This window comes from Vespa velutina, chromosome 22 (assembly GCF_912470025.1).
Source record: "Vespa velutina chromosome 22, iVesVel2.1, whole genome shotgun sequence".
In the NCBI taxonomy this organism is placed as follows: domain Eukaryota; kingdom Metazoa; phylum Arthropoda; class Insecta; order Hymenoptera; family Vespidae; genus Vespa; species Vespa velutina.
The window spans coordinates 3,965,582-3,990,936 of NC_062209.1; the positions used below are offsets into that span (position 1 = coordinate 3,965,582).

The 25,355-nt window shown below is 32.4% G+C and overlaps 2 protein-coding genes and 1 long non-coding RNA gene across 7 annotated transcripts; 1 reads left to right on the forward strand and 2 right to left on the reverse strand.

Annotated features, from left to right (window-relative positions):
- Positions 1-1,191: 1,191 nt before the first annotated feature.
- LOC124956514 lies at positions 1,192-11,887 on the forward strand. Of its 2 annotated transcripts, XM_047512440.1 has the most exons (9): positions 1,192-1,339; positions 1,874-2,066; positions 7,297-7,433; positions 7,556-7,680; positions 7,816-7,955; positions 8,943-9,154; positions 9,348-9,606; positions 10,501-10,748; positions 11,010-11,887. In XM_047512440.1, the coding sequence occupies exons 2-9, from the start codon at positions 1,922-1,924 to the stop codon at positions 11,238-11,240; spliced, it is 1,497 nt and encodes a 498-aa protein (XP_047368396.1). In that variant the 5' UTR covers positions 1,192-1,339; positions 1,874-1,921; the 3' UTR covers positions 11,241-11,887. The 2 variants fall into 2 exon arrangements, with proteins under 2 accessions (XP_047368396.1, XP_047368397.1); XM_047512441.1 differs by lacking the exons at positions 8,943-9,154; positions 9,348-9,606 and adding an exon at positions 8,310-8,336.
- Positions 9,663-10,578, reverse strand: LOC124956525. Its single transcript, XR_007103280.1, has 2 exons — positions 10,128-10,578; positions 9,663-10,045 (listed from the first exon to the last, which is right to left on the reverse strand). It is a non-coding gene; the product is annotated as an uncharacterized LOC124956525 (long non-coding RNA).
- LOC124956509 (vacuolar protein sorting-associated protein 53 homolog) lies at positions 11,879-16,872 on the reverse strand. Of its 4 annotated transcripts, XM_047512427.1 has the most exons (15): positions 16,769-16,838; positions 16,638-16,682; positions 15,908-16,217; positions 15,361-15,761; positions 15,157-15,277; positions 14,925-15,061; positions 14,348-14,789; positions 13,847-14,193; positions 13,611-13,766; positions 13,409-13,534; positions 13,220-13,298; positions 12,927-13,075; positions 12,671-12,836; positions 12,319-12,465; positions 11,879-12,155 (listed from the first exon to the last, which is right to left on the reverse strand). In XM_047512427.1, exons 3-15 carry the CDS (start codon positions 15,992-15,994, stop codon positions 11,994-11,996), a joined length of 2,520 nt encoding a protein of 839 aa, XP_047368383.1. In that variant the 5' UTR covers positions 15,995-16,217; positions 16,638-16,682; positions 16,769-16,838; the 3' UTR covers positions 11,879-11,993. The 4 variants fall into 4 exon arrangements, with proteins under 4 accessions (XP_047368383.1, XP_047368384.1, XP_047368380.1 ...); XM_047512428.1 differs by lacking the exon at positions 16,638-16,682 and having other exon boundaries at positions 16,769-16,872; XM_047512424.1 differs by having other exon boundaries at positions 16,521-16,865.
- Between the last annotated feature and the right edge of the window lie 8,483 nt (positions 16,873-25,355).

The window sequence follows — 25,355 nt, forward strand, 5'->3', positions numbered from 1 at the left end:
AAAAGAAAAAAGAAAAAGAAGTGAAATGAATATTCGGAAAGATAATCAAATTCATAATGTTTACATAAAATGTTATTCATCGTTGTTAAATGTGAATGAATAGCGATATTTGATAGAAAAATAGTTATAGTATATTTATAAAGCAAATGTACCAACATAACTGTGTCGATGTTTGTGAAACTCGGGAGATAGTTTCCTATGAGAAAACGAAGGAAAACTTAATGTTGGAAAGAAAGAAATGAAAAAAAGAAAAGAAAAGAAAAAGAAAAAGAATCTTTATTTTCTAGCCTCGACAGCAAATAATGTTGAGCGTATATAAAATGTGCCATCTTTTATTGCTAACTACACGCACGGTCTTGCGACCCACTTCAGATGTTGATATTAATAATCTGTTACAATTTTATTTTCCCATATATTTCATTTTAATCTGTTTAACGATATCAATCGATATGAATTCTCCTTGTAAAGTTTAAATATTGCTTTCTTCGGCAAAACCAGGAAAAAGCGATTTTCTTGGAGGATTATTAATGAGAGTGCAAAATATACATACATGTATATATACATGTATATATATATATATATCTGAGTGTGTGTGTGTGTGTGTGTATCATGTATACATGATATATTTACAAGTACGCAAGATTCGAGCGGCGACATAATAATGCATCCTACAAATTTGTGTTTCAACCTTTCACAAAGAAGAAAATTTGAAACGCGAATGAATTCTTTTCATTCGTATTCTTATGCTTTTAGTTCGTGCTTTGTTTGTTGCAATAATTTCCAAAATAGGTCTACATCATGACGTTCTTTATTATACATGCGTTCTTCTGCAAAGAACTTCGACCCTATCGTTAAGCCTTCTACGTATGAAACTATTCTGTGAGAACAACCTTTGTGAGATTCAATCTCCCTCTATTTATTATATTCAAAAGTTTATTAAGCTCGTTTACAATCTCAACTTCCATGAGTTTTCGTTGGAAAAGAAAACGATATACCGATCGAGCGAAATATTACATTGTCAAACTTTTATGACAAATTAAAAGGACAAAGGTAAAACTCGAATTTTACCGACGGAGATAAACAAGTTGAAATGTAACGTAGCGCACTCTACGACGAGAGTTGCAAGTTCCTTGGTAAAAGAATTTCGCATAAATGAAATCATTCAGAAAAAGCAGAGCATATAATAAAAGAGATCGCAAAGAAAAACAAGCGCCAATGTGTGTGCCATGAAAATATAGAAAAGTTTTATTCGTTATCATAACAATTTGTCATTAATATTTCTAAAAACATGTTATCGTTGAAAATTAAATAATCGGTATATGGATACTATTGTTAATCGGTAAGTATATGTAATTGGTATTAGATCATCGATGTCAAAGGTTCCTGACGCATATCGTATGTGCCTACGATATATTTCGACGAACTTGAAATGGTAACAGTTTATAATAATTTATTACGCGCGATCTATTTCGTATGGTAAAAATAAATGTAATACATACATATTTGAAAATTTATTCGTTTCTAAGAAAACTCAGAATGAATCGTTAAAGCCAAATTCTAGGTTCATTTTTAAAATTAACCAATGTTATCCTTGTTAATATTAATATTTATGTTAATGCATGTACTATTTAATCATCCCTATGAATAATAAGTTCGTATTTAAGTTCGTCATCATCAGCAAGTAATGAATATTGATTGGTTGGTTGGTTCATTGAAAAACTTATTAATTTTTTGTTCGTTTATCAACATAACATGAAATGCTTATAAAGTTGGACCTTTATTAATCGTTTAATCGTCAAAAAAAGTATAAACGACCCTATATATAGGGATACACTAGTTTGCGATTTATCCGCAATAACGCTGTTTATTGTAGATGCAACGTTAGGTGTGCCGCGTCTGCGCATGTGCGAAATCTCCTCCCATGCCGACGACAACCGTAAGTAAAAGGAATGGAAAATGCCAGCTTAACGCAGTACCAGTTCGAATTCTGTCTAAGGTATATACCGGCACGCACGCTCGTATCGACGAATCTCTAATTACTGGTTCGATTTTCAACATGGCTATTTGTAAGTTGCCATATCTTATATATTAATTATTTTATTAATCTTTAAATTTCATTTCTAATTACTGTTATACAAATTTTATTCTCCAAAGAGAATTTTTATGTCTCGATCTAATAGATCAGGCCTTTTAACATGTTCATCATCGAGCTCGAAATCGCTTGGTATAATTGATCGTCAAACAGATTCATATGAAAAACAGATAGAAACGTTCATATTGCGCAATAAACCTAGCGTACCGATCTGTGAGTTGGACACAATGAGCGTCTCTCTCTTACTAATAGAATTCATATATTTAAGTCTGAATCATACCTGAAAATAACAAAACATGTCATCAATGGGAATTACTAAATCGCACAAACAATTGATTAAATAATATACTTACGGTTATACATATTTGAGACTTCATTGAAAGAGGCTTTATTTGAGAAAAAAAAAAAAAAAAAAAAAAAAAAAAAAAAAAGAAAAAAAACGTAATTATTTATCTATTCGTTTGCCGACACAATTATGCAGGTCTATATGACGATTATAATGAAGATCCGCGTTTGGTCGATTTGAAAATGGCTGCTGTCCAGTGATGCGAAAAAAAAAAAAAAACGAAAAAAAGAAAGTAGAATGTTCCCTGAAAGAAGCACGTCGTATAGATGCTTCTAAATATAGTCAAGGGCGCGGCTGTGCCGGTTTGACAAGCCGATCGTCGGTCGGTAAACCGGCCGGTGTTTGCATTCCTTCCAACTTTTATGTTATTCTTCCGTTTCCTTGTTCTTTGATTGTTATATCGTTTCGTCTTTCAATGCATGGATTAAATAAAATCGATCGATGAAGCAACATCAAACATAAAAACTATAATATTTTTCCCATTATAAGCGATTGATACGTAAAAATACATTTCTAAACTGAACGTTCACTTCGATCGGTTTACAAATGTTCAAAATAAAGCGACTATTTACTCGTAGAGTTATTTCTTCTCTTTCAAGGATAAAATCAAGTGTTGTCGCTCTGGTTTTTGCGTTATAAACTCCAAAGGACAAAGTTATTTTTTAATATCGCAGAGAAAGAAAGTAGGATTGATAGTATTTTAGATGACGCAGCAGCAACGAAAGGATATTCGCGTTACACGTGTCCTATACGCTATATCAGAAGGTTTATATTTTAGAAGCGTGTCTCCCTCTGGAATTCTCCGACAGAATCGAATGTCTCAATATTTGTTCCATCATTCCAAACTTTTATTCCATCTCTCTCTCTCTCTCTCTCTCTCAATTTTCTATATTGTAAGTCCATAGGTGATTCGTAAACAAAAACATTATATTTATCTTCGTTATACGTTCTTAATTTCGAATTTTCTTGACTATTTTCGGAGAGTTCACAAACTCTATGCTTAAGAACAATAAGATAAACTTGCCGTTACGACGCGCGGCGTCTCGCGTTTCAATGTAGTCTTTATTTACTAGGTAGTAAAGTATATTAAAAGAAATGTGTTGCGGATGGTAAACGAGAGACAGTTGCTGCCATGGGAGGTCAATGGCATCAGGAAACAGTTACACCGTTTTGACTTGCTTCTCTTCTATGTATTAACGTCTTACTGCCAGGAAGAGAAGGATCTATTTACCTTTCTCTTTATTTATTATTACTTTTTTTTCTTCTTTTCTAAAGACAACACAATTTTATATATATATATATATATATATATATATATATATATGATCAAAATAAATCACAATTATAAAGCAATGAAATTTCGTTAATGACAAATGTTATGCGTAGAAAAATTAAATGGTTCTCTTTAGTGGAATTATTATTAGAACATCTAGCAGTGCATAGGCTCGACGTGCTTTTCGAAGAGACCAACTGCTTTCTCTGATAAAAAAAAAAAAAACCGATTCAGACGACAGTATTTTTCACGAAATCTTTTCTTCGCTTCATCAAAACGAGCAGCCGCGTAATCGCGATGACCGAAATAACGAGATTCATCGTTGCGCAATGACTAATTCTCACTCAATGACACTAATCTTCTCGCTATTATGTTAATTACTAATACAGTATATCCTACATTATTAGACAAAGCCAATTTGGAGGCTTTAATATTCTCTCGAGTTCTCTCGCGTCACTTTCGAAGAATATTTTATTTGCAGTATGTTAATTCTCAAGGCGACAGTATCGACATTCGTTTCGTTGTTTATCAAATTTTTCGCCTTATTAAATGCGATTAATTAAGTTTCGCAGCTGCTCTGCATCTGCGAAACGACCGAGAAGAGAGCTCGTCGCTATCGTATAAAGACTTCTTTCAAGAGCAACGAGCACAAACTCCTTGGCATTTCTTAAATTTTATTCGATAGATAATTAATAATAATCATCGAAAAATCGTCATAGTAGCAAGGAGTTAAAAGCACTTGACTTTCAAAAGTTTACAATCACGGTTAGAGATCGGCAAACCTTAATCCTCTTCTTCGAGTCAAAAGTCAATGATAATTATCATCATACGCGCATATTTTATCATAGTTTGATAGCTGCTTCGTGTCTCTCCAAAAAAAAAAAAAACACGATGAATTGATGTTTATAGAATTTAGATCGACTTCCTCTTAAATGAAATAATACACTTCTAAATATGAATGACATCATCTCAATGACGTTTATTCACAACTAGCATCGGCTGACTCGGCGATGACCTCGATTTACCTATTGATTAATTTTACTTTCATAATAATATAGTACGAGGGTTGCCGGTTGAATGGATAAGAAATTGCGCAAATATAAGAGAGAGAGAGAAATGGTTAGAACAATTTGTTCTTCCTCTACGACGTTGCTGATGATGTCACCGTTAAAAGTTACCTTCACTATTTATAAGCATAACTTCACTATTTATAAGCATTGCCTTCTTGTGCCGTTGTCTACTCAATGCGACTATTGGATCTTTGATACGTTCACGAATGATTCTGGAAACAATGTTTACTAAGAGAGAGAGGTTTCTAATCTTGCTTAATTGTTAGAAATGCGTTTAGATGTAAAAGGCGATGAATTATCATTTACTACTTAACTGTCAACGTTATTGTCACTAGAGCGTGACTTTTACTATATTCCTATTGTTCTTAGAAACGATTTCTAATATCCTGATCGATGATATATCGTCGCTTGAATTTTAGACAATGACTTTTAGCCATCGTACATGAAGAAGATATATCCGAATGAAAATAGTCATCAGTTTTGTTCTTAACTGCGTTTCGAGCAACGTAACGACGCGTCATCGCGTAAATTACATTTATGAGTATGATAGATCTCCATGAACTAACTCGCGCGAGCCGAAGGAATGTCCATCGTAGTTGCCAGTTGCGTTAAACTCAAACGAATCTGCTAATACGTTTATGACTAACCGATAAGTTTACGACCAAGATAAAATGTGTTTTTATTGTCTTCTTTCCTTATACGTTCGACGAATTTTGTGATAATTTACTTGAAAAAAGAAAAAACAAAAGAGGAAAAAAAATCGTTAAGTTAGACGGCAAAAATATTTCTCGTTCATTTTCCAAAGGTTACATTCGCTCATTGCGAAAGACAACATCCTAGAAATTTCTAACCTTTTCAACTTTCAAAGTAGAGAAACTTTCTGCCTATTCTAAACAACTTATTTGAAATTATAAACTTGTCACTTGTTCCGTATACAAAAAATTATCTAAAATATTCATTATATTTGTGTATTATATCGAAAGTACAAGAAAATTTTAATGATCGTATCTAGAAAGGCGATCCATAAGAAATCGAGATTCTTAATCGGCGAACTTTTTCGTTTGTGCATCGGTGAAAAGTCATGCTCGTTTCTTACGTTCATCTGAGATTTCGTGATTATCCATGTCTGCTACGTTATTGATCTATGAGTACTACAACGTGTCCTAGTTTACGTTACCGACTGCAGTGAACTAACTGGCGTCAGGATGTCTCGACTTTCGTCGCGACATTTTCGACTTTCTATCGTTCTTTCTCATAGATATTAAAATGCACCCGTCCTCTCTCCGGTTCATCATAATGAACCCAAGTTATCACGCGCTAGAATCCTCTATCATTCCTTGCGGGTTCTTTAAGTAAATACCAGTTTTAAGACTAATCCTCGCAGATAATCCTTATTGCGTTTAATACATTCAGATTAACCTCTAATAGGTTCCATCCTCTAAGTTCCCATTGAACTTGATCCTTAATTACCTGAATTAGATAGATTTCCTCCGATCTTCATGAATATCCAAAGTTTCTTTTTAACCAAACCATGCTTTGTCTTTCGCGGTGTTACTTTAACAAAATCGTTATTCCGTTACATCTATCGTCACTCCTTAAAAGGAGGGCCGGGCTTTATCCTCAAGCTATGATATGCCGACGATAAAAAGTTCTACATTCGTCCACGGCACTCTTAAATTTACTCCAAAAAAAGTAACCCGCCAAATTTTTTTTTTTTGCGATGCGACAGTCGCTATACAGTCTCGATATTAGATAATATTCCTTTAAACCAGATCTCAATTTATTTACACACTTATGAACATTAACTACTGGTCTGCTTTTGGTGAGTGTACCTCCACCGGAAGGTTTATCAGAACACGTTCCTTCGCCAAGAAAGTACCTGGATTATTGGGTTAACCTAGGCCAATCAACATCACGACAAGGTGACAAACTCTCGTGATGATGATGTTCCAAAATAGCCACTTGAATGACACAATCAAGAGCTTGCAGAACTCTCAGAATCGTATTCACTGGAACGTGAAATAACGCCTACATTAATCTATTCGATATTGAATTCACATCATATATATATATATATATACATATATATATATATATATATATATATGTGTTGTTATTAATTCGAAGGTCCCACATTTTCACCACTCTTTCATTACAGTCATTTACGAAAGAGCTGTCCGATAATAACATTCCTTTGTTTCCATTCGAGAGCATACTCTCAGATTATTACTCTCGCACGCAAGGTCCAATGTGTCCGGTGGCCAAAATCGACCGGCTGCCTATAGAAAAGACAGATGGGAGTATTTTTGAAAATCCTAACAAGAACTTGTTGTTTTCTTCTATTAACATATTCTTCCTGTTAAACTCGGGATGACATTGGTCCAAATACAATCGATTTAATAATTATATCTAAGCTGTAAAATAACAAATGATATATAGATATTGTCAAATATTGGTACTATTATTTATTGATTTCTTCTTAAATTTCTGACTAATAATGTCATTAATTGCGCAGCACTGTCGACGGAAGACAAATTGGAGTATAACTTCTATCCGGTGACCAGTGGACAAGTTCAATTTCGGGTAAAAGCACCCAACGATGCTCACATCGCCCTTACCACTGGTCCCCGTGAGGATGAACCCATGTATGAGGTTAGCAAATACAATTTCTTTTTCTTTTTTCTTTCTTTTTTTTTTTCAAAGTTCCTTTTTACAAATTAGATCGAAAGATGTCTTTTTTGTCTTCATAAAATATGTACTTTAACATTGGTCAGGTTATCATCGGTGGATGGGCCAACTCCAAATCCGTCATTCGTAAAAATAGAACCAAACCGGAAGTTGCAGAAAAAGAAACTCCAGGAATCTTGACAGCTGACAATTTTTGTGGATTTTGGATAAGGTATGACATATATATATATATATATATATACATATTGTTTCTCTTCGAAATAAAATTTTGCCGATCCTTTTAGCTTGCGTAATATTTATACAACAATGCAAGTTACATAGATATTTCTTTACGAATAATATTCAGGTGGCGCGATGGCGAAATCACAGTTGGTAAGGAAGGTGAACAGAGTGCGTTCTTATCCTATACCGATCCTGAACCATTCGGTATAGGTTACTTTGGTGCTTGCACTGGCTGGGGAGCCTCAGGAGAATGGTTGATCGAAGGTAAGCCTTTCAAGTCCGCATTGCTGCTTGGGATTAGGAATGTGCTACATCTTTACTATAACGATAATCTATATCTTTCTTCTCGATTATTTCATAGTATTTAGTTAGTAAATTTTAGTTTCTTCTTAGGGTAAAATATAGAGTAGGAAGTAGCACAGTTTACGCTGCCCTTGTATTACTTTAATGCGTTGCTGCTATTTACAGAAAATAATGTTTTCAAAGTGATCGGGAAAGAAATCCTCTTGTATATTTAAGATAGAATATAAAGAAAGAATTTTAGAACGTTTGTATTTTATTTTTGGTACTTTTTCCAATTTCGGATGGGACTCTTCTAACGCATCGCGATCTGCACAGCCAGATGTATCGGAGATAACCGTGGCTGTACGTAATGTATAATAAAGGAGAGCCATTGGGCAAGGCTTCTTGATCACGTAGCTTGTGAACGTATCTTATTCTTTTTTTCTTTCTTTTTTCCTTTTTTTTTTTTGTAGATATCGCTTTGAGAATGCTCCCTTCAATACATATACATACGTATATTTTATCTCCCAGCACGAAACCTTCGCAACGTCCATGAATGCATTGCGATTGACGAGTGCACGCTATTATAACAAAGCACATTTATAAAAGGGTCGTCGACATTACAGATAACTTATTTTTCCATATCGATGCAGGAAGATTCGGTACATATGTATGTAATATATTATTTCTCATTTGTCTTATTTCAACAAAGAAAAATTCTTTCTTATCTTTCAGTTGCAAACGTATCTACGAAAGTCACCTTTCTCTTTTAATGCAAACGATTTTATTGAAAATCATATGTATAAAGATAGATAGATAGATAGATAGATAGATAGATAGATAGATAGATATATATATATATATATATATATATATATATGTATGTATAGATATACATAGATATACATAGGCATATAGGTATTCTAGCATAAAATGATCTCACGTATCTAATATTATTCGATATGCAAGGTCTCATACCTTTGAAAACAAAAGACGAGCTCGTTTACAAATACCACGCGGTACGAGCCGGCGCTCTTCTCATCGAAGTCAAGGCCCAAAGCAATGCGCACATTGCTTTGACCGATGCAAAGAAGGAAACTAATCCGATGTACGAGATCATGCTTGGGGGATGGGAAAATACAGCGTCCGTCATCAGATACGATCGTAAAAAGCCGGACAAGGTTCGAAAATCATTGATGATATTTTCTTTTTTTCTTTTACGGAATGGTGATCAGCTCTTCTTAATTATTTTTCTATTATTTTGTTGTTCTGATTCATTTATAAAATTGACCACTCTATTTTGCATAACGATGATTAATCGCGTTAGGTTCCGTTCGCGTGTCGTGTTATAACGCGATCATTTTGCGGTAATAGGTACGCGTGGATACCCCAAACCTCCTCAACCAGAACGAGTTCAAGAGATTTTCGATCTCTTGGCTCGACGGGCGCATCACGGTCAGATCCGGCGATCAACGCGGACACGTAATCATGGACTGGTTAGATCCAAATCCGATTGGCGTCAGTCACATTGGCGTACGCACCGGTTGGGGTGCTAAAGGAGTTTGGAAACTTCGATTCGAACAGAACTTGGAGTATCCTTCTCCCCTCGGTTCCTCCTCTCACAATCAGAAAAGTAATCTCTCTTGTACTCATCTTTTCTTTTCTTTTTTTTTCTTTTTTCCTCTCTCTCTCTCTCTCTCTCTTTTTTGTTCATTTTCTTTTGGATTACTCGAGATCATCGTCAGAGCTAAGCACTTCACGGAAATTGAAACAAATTACATATGTAGAAGAATCTAATCGTTCACTTTAACTGCAAAAAAAAGTGTTCCGGGGCTTATTATTTTCCACTAGTTACTCAGGGCTAATGAGCGCTGACGGATCTCGGGTTCGTTGAACAACGAAATCGTCTCTTATCGCTTGGGTGCGAAGCGTAATGTATCTATAAGAAACGCGCATGCCTCTACGTTCTTCTTTCATAATACGCCATGGATACATTTCCGATAGTCATATTACGTTGTTTTACATCGAAGGTTCGCTGGTAATTACATGTATCGTAAAATTCGCCGTACTAACTGAAATAAAACATCTTATATATCACACACATTTTCTTTTTTTTCTTTTTTTTTTTTTTACATCTATGCACACTGGTCTTACCCTGCTCTGCACGTTGCACGTTGTTGTTGTTCCGTTCGTTATTTGCTTCTTTGTTATTTGTGAGCCTATTTATTTGTTCCCGTATGTTTATACTTAATCCTATCGCATGGATACCCTTAGTTTTTCACGCTTGTTAAATTTACTGTACGACAGAAAATTGGTAACATCGACGTTTAAGCGGAATTTATGAAGAATGAATTTGTTTCAAATGCTATATTGCAAAATATTTTCAAAGAATTCATCATTAACAAGCTCATCTTGACGTTTTGTTCGTACGGAAAGTATAAAGTGGATTTTGTTATGGAAATTTCATTGCTTGAGGATTCAATCAATTAATTAGGATAAATTGATTGATCGATTCGATCGATTGCAGATCCAAATGTTGCACCTTCCGCCCCATTAGAAGTCCGAGGACTTGATACCGGAAGTCATTGCTGGTGCGATGCAACAAGTACGATGGTGGTCCCTCCAGGTGGCGTCGAAGGAGGAAGAGACGATGAGCCTTTGTTCGTAGGTAGAGCTCATCATGAAGGTGCTCTCTTACCTGGCAAGGTGAAACCTAGTCACAGCGTTTGCTACGTTGCCTGGGGTGGCGCCGAGCATGCAAAAACAGATTATCAGGTATTTTTCTTTATTAGATTATAACGTAAAAGTTAATGATATTTATTACTCTTTCGAAGGCAAATAAATCTATTATTTTCCAGTTCGATGTATTAAAAGCAAGCTAAAGTGTATTTCAAATAACTAAAATGGTGATTTAGTCTTATTTCTATTATAATAAAATATTCAATGTTAAAGAATATTGTAAGTCGATTTGAAAAATCGAGGATGTTAGGAAAATAAATTTTAATCGTTAGAAATGACAAGAATTAATATCGACAGGTACTTTGCGATTGCCATGTATCTTGGGTGTCAACAAGTGGTGGAAACATTCCGACAAATGCAATTCCAGCTGGAGAAACGGAAGATGGGGAACCTTTATTCGTTGGTCGTGTACATCATGAGGACACTCTAACTATCGGCAAGGTTCAAGCGTCTCACGGCGTTTGTTACATACCTTTTGGGGGTGCTGAGATCGGCTTCCCCGATTATGAGATCATGGTTTCTCAATAATTGTTATTCGATGCGCTCTAAAAGTGAAAATCTCCGCGTTCGATCCATCGATTCATTTCCTTAATTATATCTTCTTTATCATACTTTTACTTTCCTCTATGCTATCTTATCATCATTTGGATAATTGGAAAAGTATATATTCTTTTCAAAGAATCTTTTTTTCTTTCTTTTTCTATAGACAAGAAAATTTATTAAAGACAAAAGAATCTCCTTAGGTCGTAAATCAATTGTCGTAAGAATTTTAAATGTCTAACTTAATCTTTCGAAGCAAAAGCATTCATCGATCGATGGAAAAAACTAAAGCAAACAATTTCTCAATGCAGTCAATAGCTTTCGCGTAAAAATCATGGCAACCCCGTGTTGCTGCTGTAGGGCGAGCAAGCCATTGCCGATATATATATATATATATATATATATATATATATATATATATATGTATATAACTGAGCTATGTATTTAACTACGTCGTTGTTAATCTTCGTCGGAAGATTTGCTAATAATTTGTTGTTCTTTCAGAAAAAAAACGATATATTTTTTTCATCATAGCAACATAGTTTTCTAATGCACACATTCGCTTCGTTGGAATATATATTTTTAGATGCTGTATTGATGATAATAAACGATTAAACGAATGTCTCTAAGAATAAGCAATGAATTTTTAATCTCCCGCAAAGAAGTTTCAGTATTTACTTAAGGAAAAAAACAGGTATCGTTATGAGAAAAAAAAGAAGAAGAAAAAATGGCAAAAGTAATTTAGATTCTTTTTTTAATAAGTTTTTCTAATTTTCTAATTCGACCTGCCTCATGCTCAGGGCTTTCTTGAATGGTATTATTTCTTGAAGTTAATGATGCATCTGAACCTTCTGGTTGCTTGAATTGTTCTGTCAATAGAACTTGTTCCGTTCTTTTCAAACCCTAAGAAAATATAATGAAGATAAATTAATAGTATATACATCATTCGCAGATAAATGTATATACTCTACATATATATATATATATATATATATATATATATATATATATATATATATATATATATATATATATATATGCACACACACACGAACGAGATCATTACCTTCATATCTAAAATTTTTTGAAATTCTGGTGCTTGTAAATCTGGCAAATGCATCTTACATCCTTTTACAAAGTCAGCAGGAGAATCTACCGGTGACATTACAATTTTAAGAATCATTTCAGCATTTGCCATACCTTTATCTACTATCTGTTTAAAAAATTTGATGGTTATTTTTTATAAAAGTAATTTTGCCATTAAAATTAACACATTTACAGCAATTTTAGCGGTGAGACCGCTTTTTTTGAAAGTCGCATACAATTTTCAATTGTCCACATTAAGCAGATTTTACCATTTAAATAAATAAAATGACATAGGACTACATTACTAGTCCCGAGTGCGTTAATAATATTACCTTTGCGTAAGAAGCAGGTGCTTTCCTTTGAACTTGATAACCCGTACAAGGTAATTCTAAAAGGGCTGTTTTCAGCATGTAAACATCGAGCAATAATTGCTCTGCTCCTACTGCACTTAACGGTTTACATTTATACAACTGTTGCACCAATTTGGGAATAAAAGAACTAAAATGGTAAAATTTTTAATTGGACTTATGAATAAAATTAATACATTATAAATAAATGTTAATACACAAAAAATGAAAAATACTGTACTTTGCAAACTTTACACATAGTTGTGTGAAATACTTTCTACAGGAAGATAATCTATCTCTTATTGAGGGTATCATCTGCCGCAAATGCACTACTATCGTATTAACATAATTACTTTGGTCTCCGACCGTCTCTATGGAGCTCCATTGCATCTGACAGAAAACAGAAAATTGATTATTTTACGATTACTGCTATAACAAATGTTTAAATATTAAATATTTCACTTGTTCAACGTTTAGTTAATGAACTTAAAAAATATTGTATTTATTTAAGTTAAAAGCTTTTTGTTAATTTACCTTAGTCATTGCAGATAAGGCAGAATCACAGGCCGCTTCTAAATCTTGAACTAGTAACAAGATACAGTCAGAAATAACACTGAAAATAAATGTTGAAATTACATTTGGTTTTGCAAAATTCTTCAATTTACACTCCTCTCCCTCCCCCAGCCATCCCCTAACACACGTATACAAGATATAATACTGTACTCGTGAAAAATGTCTTGCTCTTGAGATAAATTAATCCTTTTCGCATAACATTGATCCGTTTTTTCACGTAATTTTTCCTCCAATTGTTGTGTTGTTTCTAAACAATATTCAGCCGTTGTCAAAATGCTAAAAAGGATGCGCACACGTTAAATTGTTTTTTAAGGAATTTTTCATAGATCAAAAGAAATTATTTAATCTTTACCAACAAATACGTGCTTGTTCTTCTTTACAAAACTTAGTATTTTCACCTTCTTTTAAGAAATTTTGAACATTCTGTATAAATCCAGATGTTGATAAGTCACGGAAGTCTCGTGTTATACTACTCATACTCGTACCAATTCCTAGGCTGCTTCCGCTCCTGTAAAAAAGTTCGTTGTTACTCGATAATCAATGAATTCTTAAAAATGAACATATTTATAAATATTTTGTGCCGCTAACTTGGGTAAATTATTTTGAAGTATCTTTACGGCGTATTCTCGTAAATATTTTTGAAAAGTTTTAGCAAGGCTCAGCATTATTATCCCTGTACTAAGTTGTGTACATTGCAATATACATTTCTTATAAAAGACGAATAGATCAGCACAAGAGGACAGAACACTATTGGAGCCTTCATTGCCATCAAAATCTTTGGCTCCTGGGGGCTGAGCTTTATAATCAGATACAAATTTATTCATTAAATCTGCTAAATTACGGTCTAAACTATCGATATATATATACAAGTATGGCTCGAAACAACTTCCTATAAGATTTATGAAAGGGGATGCTTTTGGTTTTTGATGTTCCACCTAAAATACATGTCAAAATATCTATACTTATGTATGTATTATCTACAACATATATATATATATATATATATATATATATATATATATATATACATATATATAACTTTAAACATAAGATTGCAATATATATTGAAAATAATACAATTATTTTTACCTGTTCACTTTCCTCAAATGGATTTTTAGACGTTTTATCGTCTGCATTATTTACAGTTGAATTTTTATTTTCAACCGATACTACAGGATTATCAATAGATAATTTGTTACCAGTAAAACGTTTGGCTAATAATGATTCAAAATTTGCAGTTCTCTGAATCGCATATAGTAACAATTTAACATCTATCTCCGAACGTCTTTTATGCATTAGTTTGGTCAAAGCTTCATTTGTAACATAACAGAATTGAATGGCAATTCGTTCAGATACTTCCCAATCAGATGGAAAGATAGTACCGAACTTTGATTCAAAGTCAAGCAAGTGTTTCTTGAGCCATGCATATCGTTTATCTATCTTGTCCAACCATGCGTAATCTTGATTTTCATCGAATATGTGTGCATACTCTTTTAATTGAATATCTATAAACCATATTAGCAAATCTTTCCTATTAAAAAAAGGTAATATTTACAGCATAATTTTTTTTTGCATTAATGTTTGTTGTAGTATTTAAACATTCCTTTACATGGATGTACATCATTATAATTGTTCTAGTTAGAAGAATTGCAACAATAATACCTACTTCACTTTTGGATCCAATAAAGATAATACTACGCATCCATCTGTCAGTTGATTAAAATACTTTGGGTTTTGTCCAGAAAATGCTTCTTTGAAATCTGTTGTAATTTGTTGAGCTAACTCAATATGTATTTGTCGAACCTGTGTTACCAGAAATAAATTACAATTATTTTCATATATTTTAGACACACACACACACACACACAATGTTTATAGCATCATGTAAAATTTCTCACCTCATCTGATAATTGTTTAATTTCTGGTATATCCATGTAACCATTAAAGTGCTCCATTACTTCTGTCACTGCTTGTAACGGTAAAATGATTTCTCCATATTGTTTCTTTTGTATTAATGTTCTAAAAGGATACATTAATATATGTAATATAATATTTTAGGTTAAAATCTTAAAATATAAGGTATATATTAACAAAGTACATACTTTAATGTGTCAACTCCTTCGACAAGCATATGTAGATGATTTAATGTTGTTATAGAAGTTACAAGATTCCTTTTAGCAAAATCTAATTGTTTAATATCTCTTGTGATCTCTTTAACTTCCTCTTCTGATTGTTCTGCTTTATCCTTTATATCTTTGATATGAACAAATAATTGTTTAATTACTTTTTGAGCATCCTCCAGTGCTGCTTTCCCATCTTGACCTATATCTGTTTGTCCGCATACAACAGCACTCATCTCTTTGTCAATTGTATGGATTTTTTGTTCCATCTCATTCATTACATCATCAATGTTAGACAAAGATTGTTCAGTTGGAAATAGAGAGTTTATATAATTAACGACAGTGAAATTTGCTTCGTCCAATGGATCATCACTGGATAATACCTATTAATTAATGAAAAATAGCCAATACATATTATATGTGGATTGGCATGCATTATTAATACTCAAATTTGGAGGATAGATTTCAACCTTACAGATTAAAGTAAGAAAAATATAAATGTTCAATATAAAAAAATAAAAATACGCACTTGATCTATCACATTTTGTACAGAAGAAGGGAATGTATAAACGCTGGATCGTAGATCATTCAAATCACTTTCTTCGTTAGTTTCCATTGTGCATTACTATTTCTGATATTACTTTACATGTCCTTTTCTCTTTCAACTTCTTATGAAGAACTTAACTTATGATGAAATGTTTATAATTGCCTATATATTTTCATCGTATTTATATTTTTCCTCCGAGCTTGAAAATTTGTTACCTTAGAACATGAATAAGTAGTAGTGGTTCTTCTCTATTACTCTCTTCTATTCATATCGCTTATCGTGCGTTGTTCCCCTATAAACCGTTGTAAATATGTGTTAGAAATATGTTTATATTATATAAAAAAAACACGGGAGAGACGAAAATGTCGATTAAAAATAATAGTAAATATGTATCGGTTGCGCCTTTTATGATTATTACATAAATGTAGTACGTAACGAAACTATAATGTCAATTCTTATAAGCGTAAAGATCACTGATCAGATTAGACAGAGAGTTACTTTGTCCGTATTAAACAAGGCGTTGTTGTTCTTCGTAGGGTATTAAATATTCAACAATTTTAAAACATTATTCGACAAATTAAATGACATGCCTTACATAGTGTTACAGTGCTTCAATCATTATGAGATACTTTTGTTAACTGGCAAAGCTTTCTATGAGCCAAACTAAAATGCGCTTTAATTAATTACGAACGACCAATCAGCTGATTGCTACCTCGCAGTCCTTTCCATTACAATCGACGTCAATAATAATTTCTCTCTGGGAAGAAAGTCAAACAAATACGCTCCCTTTATCACAAACCGTCAGTCATATGTATATATGAAAAATCTATGTATTTTCCTTACGCATGTCGAATTCGTTTTTTCACGCCAATTTTCCACAATTTTTGGTTAACCTTTCATTTATCCAATAAATCCTCTTTCTGAAAGGCGCTCAGCTTAAGGCTGTTCTCAGTATCGTTAAAGGCGCGCTTAACTTTAGCGACGACAGCGGAAAAAAAATGAACTAAAAATGCATTGAAGAAACATTGTCACAGATTCTCATCAGTTCTATCACTTTCTATTCATTTCTTAATAATTTTTGAATAAAAATGTAAACACTTGACATATTTTAATATGTAATTCTGAATCCTGACTGCCATTTATATCATTTCAGTCATTTAGCAAGACTTATTATATTTTTTATCGAAATAATTCAAGACTTCCACGAATATCTACTTTCGTACATCAAAATAGAATATTTCCATATCGCTACATTCAACCATCATATAGATACAATCACTTTATATTTATTTAAATAAAATAAAATGCAATACGAAATGTGATAATGCAATATTTAAGCAATAGTATATTACGTTAATGATCGTATAGCCCTTAAAACCCGTTCATAATGGGGCCGATAAAAAATACAGTAATATTTAAACAATAATACATTAGTATAAATATGAAAATGACGGAAACGAGTAGGAAACTTAAAATAATTTTACATATAAAATACCTCTACTTTAATAAATAATAATATTAGTTACGAAGTAATTTGTCGTTGCATAATGTACACATAAATGTGCTCTTACTTCACTTTGCCAGTTCCCGAGTTAGTTTTCTTTTGCCCGCCGACCTGCGTACATCGCGATTCACTTCTTTAAGCTGTAAAACATATAAATAAATATTCTCGATAATTTTATAATTACTTAAACAATCTTTAATGTATGCGGGATAGAATAAAGTATTATTTAAACAATGGTACATTCATTTAAACATTAAAAAGACTGAATCGCGTGAGAGACTTGGAATAACTCTAAAAAAGTTCTATTACATTGAAATTTTAATTTTGGAGTAGTTGCCTCGTGTAATATAAACATAAACGCCTTTTCCTTCACTTTGATAGTTCGCGAGTTAGTTTTCTTTTCACCTCCGACCTGTGCACATCGCGATTCACTTTTCTAAACGATAGAGCTTATAAATTAATATTTTCGGTAATTTTATAATTATTTAAACGATTTTTATAGCACGCGGTATCGAATAGAGTAATAATTAAACAATAGTTCATTTATTTAAACATTGGAAAGTCTGAAACGCGCGCGGTACTTAAAATAATTTTTAAATAAACCTCAGGTACTTTAGAATTTTAATTTCGGAGTAGTTACATCCTGTAATATAAACATAAACGCACTTCTTTTACGACTTTGACAGTTCGGGACTTAGTTTTCTCTTGTCCTCCGACCTGTGCATATCGCTATTCACTTTTCTAAACGCTAAAGCTTATAAATTAATTATTTCGGTAATTTTATAATTATTTAAACGATTTTTATAGCACGCGGTATCGAATAAAGTAATATTTAAACAATAGTTCATTTATTTAAACATTGGAAAGTCTGAATCGCGCCCAGGACTTAAAATAATTTTAATATAAACTCCTATTACATTAAAATTTTAATTTCGAAGTAGTTGCCTCGTGTAGTATAAACCTAAATGCACTTTTTCATGACTTTGACAGTTCGAGACTTAGTTTTCTCTTGTCCTCCGACCTGTGCATATCGCAATTCACTTTTCTAAACGCTAAAGCTTATAAATTAATTATTTCGGTAATTTTATAATTATTTAAACGATTTTTATAGCACGCGGTATCGAATAAAGTAATATTTAAACAATAGTTCATTTATTTAAACATTGGAAAGTCTGAATCGCGCCCAGGACTTAAAATAATTTTAATATAAACTCCTATTACATTAAAATTTTAATTTCGAAGTAGTTGCCTCGTGCAATATAAACATAAACGCACTTTTTCACAAACTTTAACAGTTCATGAGTTAGTTTTCTCTTGTCCTCCGACTTGTGCACATCTCAATTCACTTTTCTAAACGCTAACGCTTATAAATTTCTTTTTTGGGTGATTTTATAATTATTTAAATGATTTTTATAGAACGCGGTATCGAATAAAGTAATATTTAAATAATATTTCATTTATTTAAACATTGAAAAGACTGAATCGCGCCCTGGACTTAAAATAATATTAATATAAACTTCTATTACATTAAAATTTTAATTTCGGAGTAGGTGCCTCGTGTAATATAAACATAAACCCACTTTTTCACGACTTTGACAGTTCGAGACTTAGTTTTCTCTTGTCCTCCGACATGTGCACATCGCGATTCACTTTTCTAAACGCTAACGCTTATAAATTTCTTTTTTGGGTGATTTTATAATTATTTAAATGATTTTTATAGAACGCGGTATCGAATACAGTAATATTTAAACAATAGCTCATTTATTTAAACATTGGAAAGTCTGAATCGCGCCCAGGACTTAAAATAATTTTAATATAAACTCCTATTACATTAAAATTTTAATTTCGAAGTAGTTGCCTCGTGCAATATAAACATAAACGCACTTTTTCACAAACTTTAACAGTTCATGAGTTAGTTTTCTCTTGTCCTCCGACCTGTGCACATCTCAATTCACTTTTCTAAACGCTAACGCTTATAAATTTCTTTTTTGGGTGATTTTATAATTATTTAAATGATTTTTATAGAACGCGTTATCGAATACAGTAATATTTAAACAATAGCTCATTTATTTAAACATTGGAAAGTCTGAATCGCACGCAGGACTTAAAATAATTTTGATATAAATTTCTGGTACTTTAGAAGTTTAATTTCGGAGTAGTTGCCTCGTTTAGTATAAACATAAATGCACTTTTTCACGACTTTGACAGTTCATGAGTTAGTTTTCTCTTGTCCTTCGACCTGTGCACATCGCGATTCACTTTTCTAAACGCTAACGCTTATAAATTTCTTTTTTGGGTTATTTTATAATTATTTAAATGATTTTTATAGCACGCGGTATCGGATAAAGTAATATTTAAACAATAGTTCATTTATTTATACATTGAAAAGACTGAATCGGGCCCAGGACTTAAAATAATTTTGATATAAACTTCTGGTACTTTAGAAGTTTAATTTCGGAGTAGTTGCCTCGTGTAGTATAAACATAAATGCACTTTTTCACAACTTTGACAGTTCATGAGTTAGTTTTCTCTCGTCCTTCGACCTGTGCACATCGCGATTCACTTTTCTAAACGCTAACGCTTATAAATTTTTTTTTTGGGTGATTTTATAATTATTTAAATGATTTTTATAGCACGCGGTATCGGATAAAGTAATATTTAAACAATAGTTCATCTATTTAAACATTAAAAAGTCTGAAACGCGCGCGGTACTTAAAATAATTTTTAAATAAACCTCAGGTACTTTAGAATTTTAATTTCGCAGTAGTTGCCTCGTGTAGTATAAACATAAATGCACTTTTTCACGATTTTGACAGTTCATGAGTTAGTTTTCTCTCGTCCTTCGACCTGTGCACATCGCGATTCACTTTTCTAAACGCTAACGCTTATAAATTTCTTTTTTGGGTGATTTTATAATTATTTAAATGATTTTTATAGCACGCGGTATCGGATAAAGTAATATTTAAACAATAGTTCATCTATTTAAACATTAAAAAGTCTGAATCGCGCGCTGGACATAGAATAATTTTTAAATAAACTTCTTGTACTTTAGAATTTTAATTTCGGAGTTGTTGCCTCGTGTAATATAAACATAAACGCACTTTTTCACGACTTTGACAGTTCGAGGCTTAGTTTTCACTTGTCCTCCGACCTGTGCACATCGCGATTCACTTTTCCAAGCTTAAAAGTTTATAAATTAACATTGCCGATAATTTTATAATTATTTAAACGATTTTTATTGCACGCGGGATAGAATAGGGTAATGTTTAAACAATAGTACATTTATTTAAACATTGCAAAGTCTGAAACGCGCGCGGGACTCAAAATAATTTTGATATAAACTTCTGGTACTTTAGAATTTTAATTTCGGAGTAGTTGCCTCGCGTAATATAAACAGAAATGCACTTTTTTACGACTTTGACAGTTCGAGACTTAGTTTTCACTTGTCCTCCGACCTGTGCACATCGCGATTCACTTTTCCAAAATTCTGAAGCTTATAAATTAATATTTTCGGTAATTTTATAATTATTTAAACGATTTTTATTGCATGCGGGATAGAATAGGGTAATGTTTAAACAATAGTACATTTATTTAAACATTGCAAAGTCTGAAACGCGCGCGGTACTCAAAATAATTTTGATATAAACTTCTGGTACTTTAGAATTTTAATTTCGGAGTAGTTGCCTCGCGTAATATAAACAGAAATGCACTTTTTTACGACTTTGACAGTTCGAGACTTAGTTTTCACTTGTCCTCCGACCTGTGCACATCGCGATTCACTTTTCCAAGCTTAAAAGTTTATAAATTAACATTGCCGATAATTTTATAATTATTTAAACGATTTTTATTGCACGCGGGATAGAATAGGGTAATTTTTAAACAATAGTACATTTATTTAAACATTAAAAAGTCTGAGACGCGCGCGGGTCTCAAAATAATTTTGATATAAACTTCTGGTACTTTAGAATTTTAATTTCGGAGTAGTTGCCTCGCGTAATATAAACAGAAATGCACTTTTTTACGACTTTGACAGTTCGAGACTTAGTTTTCACTTGTCCTCCGACCTGTGCACATCGCGATTCACTTTTCCAAAACTCTGAAGCTTATAAATTAATATTTTCGGTAATTTTATAATTATTTAAACGATTTTTATTGCACGCGGGATAGAGTAGAGTAATATTTAAACAATAGTACATTTATTTAAACATTGCAAAGTCTGAAACGCGCGCGGGACTCAAAATAATTTTGATATAAACTTCTGGTACTTTAGAATTTTAATTTCGGAGTAGTTGCCTCGCGTAATATAAACAGAAATGCACTTTTTTACGACTTTGACTGTTCGAGACTTAGTTTTCACTTGTCCTCCGACCTGTGCACATCGCGATTCACTTTTCCAAAATTCTGAAGCTTATAAATTAATATTTTCGGTAATTTTATAATTATTTAAACGATTTTTATTGCACGCGGGATAGAGTAGAGTAATATTTAAACAATAGTACATTTATTTAAACATTGCAAAGTCTGAAACGCGCGCGGGACTCAAAATAATTTTGATATAAACTTCTGGTACTTTAGAATTTTAATTTCGGAGTAGTTGCCTCGCGTAATATAAACAGAAATGCACTTTTTTACGACTTTGACTGTTCGAGACTTAGTTTTCACTTGTCCTCCGACCTGTGCACATCGCGATTCACTTTTCCAAGCTTAAAAGTTTATAAATTAATATTGCCGATAATTTTATAATTATTTAAACGATTTTTATTGCACGCGGGATAGAATAGGGTAATTTTTAAAAAATACTACATTTATTTAAACATGAAAAATTCTAAATCGCGATTACCGAATCATTTCTCCTTTGTCTTTTGGCGAGTAAACTTCTAAAGTGTCTCAGGATGTCTTCGCTGAATGTATCAAGGAATATTATGGTAAATATATTTTTATGTTCCACGTTTTTTCAATAATTTATTCAGTTTCTTATTTTAACGGTGATATTAATAATTTTTTTTTCATTTTGTTGTTTCAGAACGTCATTGCAATCGCTCGGGAACCGATGATGAAATCGAATATTTGTGTCGCTTAAATATGAATATCGCGTAGTAGAAGCAGTGTTTGTTCGTTCGCGTTTCGCGATTTAAAAGGATAAAGTTTTTGCAACGTCTGCGTGCAATGCAGTCGTTAGAGTCAGTGTTGGTTCGCAAACTTTATTAATTTTTTAACAATTGCATAGGCTGTATTTATAAAAGACAGTAGAGTTTCGCGAAGTAAATTCAGTGACCGTTCGTTAAAAAATAACTATCGCGCAATAGAGTCAGTGCATCATTGAAGAGATTTTTGATCAACTTCGATGTCGACCTACCTAATTTTCAACCACATGCGAATCGTTCCCTTTCAATTTCGATTTGGACGAGTGTTTTGGAGCCATCGCAGAACTTCTTAAGTAGTGAGTGAATTTTTAAGTCCCTCCTATCACTCAATTATGTCGAGGACAAAAGGTCCGAATCGGCACGGGTGATTGGTTGTAATTAATTAGTAGAAGAGCATTGAGTGACCACGAGTAAATTTCTTCGGAGATTTACTCGTGAACGGTTTCTTATTTTTTCACTTATTTATTAGATCAGGATAGGGTCTTCTTGTTCAAATGCATTTATAATTACTTGAGATTTTGAATATTTTAATACATTTTTAAATATTTTACTCATGCGGAAATAAGTAAAGAATCGATATTCATAAGTTCTAATAAAGAACGAGCAAGAAGACACTCGCGATGGATAGTCTCTGGATTACAAACGAAACTGTGGATGATTTTATTACAATAATTAAAATATTCGTTTGTAAGAAGGAACGTCCAAGGGTTTACTTTATATTTTTAAATAATTATTAATTAAATATTTAATCAATTTAAATTGATACAAGAAAAGTCTCGATAGAGTCATTGGTTTTGAAAGAGAAAAATCGAGTAGAATGATTGCTAAAAAACAAAGAGACGTAGTCCGTAAGCCTAGATGATAAATTAATTAATTTTTAGCACAGGATTTTCAGCAATTAATATACTATTATCTAATTTCTAATTTTTTTATAATTAATATCTAATTTCTCCCACGCTGCGGAAAAGTATCTTTCGAAAGGATAATAAGTTTTCAGATGCGTTAGGGTTGTATTAGGGTTTTCTTTCATATCTTAGAATTTGGAATGAAATTTTGTCGTTACAGTTTTAGAGTGATAATCGATTAGGTTGAGGCACGAAGCAAAGAAGAGGCTATATGCCGAAGACAACATGTGGCTCAAGAGGACAACTATTAGGCTATTGAGTTATTTTCGAAGGTTCACTAAGAACTTCCGAGAATGGCTCTTAGCTTTATCGTGTTAGTATTTTAATTTTACCATGTTGTCACTCAAAATGCTCTTATGGTGATGGGTGTAGGGGTGTAAATTTAAAAATCTGAGACGAAGTAACTTTCCGTAAAAAATATTCCCAGATTGCCACGCGTACGCGAATAGGATTATTTTATATTTTATGCCTTTTTAATATTAAACTGTTTTTTAAAACTTAATTGAATTTATGATTCTAGTTCAATAAAATTAAATTTTACGTTAAAGTCGATTGATAAATTTTGCACATTTTTTCTTTTCTAAAGTTCAATTCAATTCATAATTTTATTTTACTAAAATCGAGTTCTACATTAAAATCATATCTGTATGAAATGTACAAGTAATACAATATTTCTTTAAGAGAAAATAATAGATTTAATTAAATTTAGATCTGTATTCAGCATATTTCATTTTTTTTGTTAATTAATCTTTTATTTTTGTTAAGTTTAATTAAATTAAATCCAGAATTTTATCGTACGTATAATTAATTTATATATATGCATAATCTTTTCTTTTTCCTTATTTCTTTTCAGCTATTTCCAGGTCGTGGGATCGCCAACACGGGAAGGAATAATTAATAAAGAAGATTATCTTAACATTTAAATAATGTACGATATACGTAAATTATAATTAATTAATATTTAAACAACAGGATACTCTTAACAACGTTATAAAGATCATATACATGTACTACTATATACTATTGATTAATAGATATACTATCGATTTAAAATTGAAACGCAAAGAAAATTCTCTTTACTGTCATTACTATTTATTCTAATTTACTCTCATTAAATATACTTTATATATCTGGGTTGGGACCCATGGGATGGGCCCATGGGTGAGGGCCTCTGTGCGGGTTGCTGTCTCAGCATCATGTAGAGCTGCTCCCATTCTCATATATTTTTCTGCGGCTCTCATTTTTAAGTTATATTTTTCTTGTTTTTATTTTCTATGTTATTAATATACTCTTATGAATTATGATTTATAGTCTCGGGTGGGACCCATGGGAGGGGCTCATGGGTGAGGGCCTCTGTGCGGGTTGCTGTCTCAGCATCATGTAGAGCTGCTCCCATTCTCATATATTTTTCTGCGGCTCTCATTTTTAACTTATATTTTTCTTGTTTTTATTTTCTATGTTATTAATATACTCTTATGAATCATGATTTATAGTCTCGGGTGGGACCCATGGGATGGGCCATGGGGGTGTGCCTCTGTGCGGGTTGCTGTCTCAATATCGTATAGAACTGCATCTCTTTTTTCCTCTCTTCTATTTCATATTTTTCTTCTTTAATTATGTTTTCAGGTACGTTATTAATATGTTATTTCTTTTTAATTATGTTTTTAATTATATGTTTAATTATGTGTTTAATTATGTGTTTATTTGTGTTTATTTGTGTTTATTTATGTGTTTAATTATGTGTTTAATTATGTGTATAATCATGTTTTTAATTATGTTATTATAATATAATCTTATTAATTATGATTTATAAATTTCAGTTAGGACACGAAGAGAAGAAGCTGCGGGCTGCTGTCTCAGCATCGTATAGAACTGCA

Excerpts from the sequence above, each read along its gene's own strand:
- LOC124956514 (XM_047512440.1), top strand. The coding sequence starts at position 1,922 with ATGCCGACGACAACCGTAAGTAAAAGGAATGGAAAATGCCAGCTTAAC. Across the intron at positions 7,434-7,555 it reads AGGATGAACCCATGTATGAG|GTTATCATCGGTGGATGGGC; the intron begins GTTAGCAAATAC and ends AACATTGGTCAG. Across the intron at positions 9,155-9,347 it reads ATCGTAAAAAGCCGGACAAG|GTACGCGTGGATACCCCAAA; the intron begins GTTCGAAAATCA and ends TTGCGGTAATAG.
- LOC124956509 (XM_047512428.1), bottom strand. The coding sequence starts at position 15,994 with ATGGAAACTAACGAAGAAAGTGATTTGAATGATCTACGATCCAGCGTT. Across the intron at positions 13,535-13,610 it reads GAACAAGCACGTATTTGTTG|CATTTTGACAACGGCTGAAT; the intron begins GTAAAGATTAAA and ends CATCCTTTTTAG. Across the intron at positions 13,299-13,408 it reads GAGCAAGACATTTTTCACGA|TGTTATTTCTGACTGTATCT; the intron begins GTACAGTATTAT and ends ATTTATTTTCAG.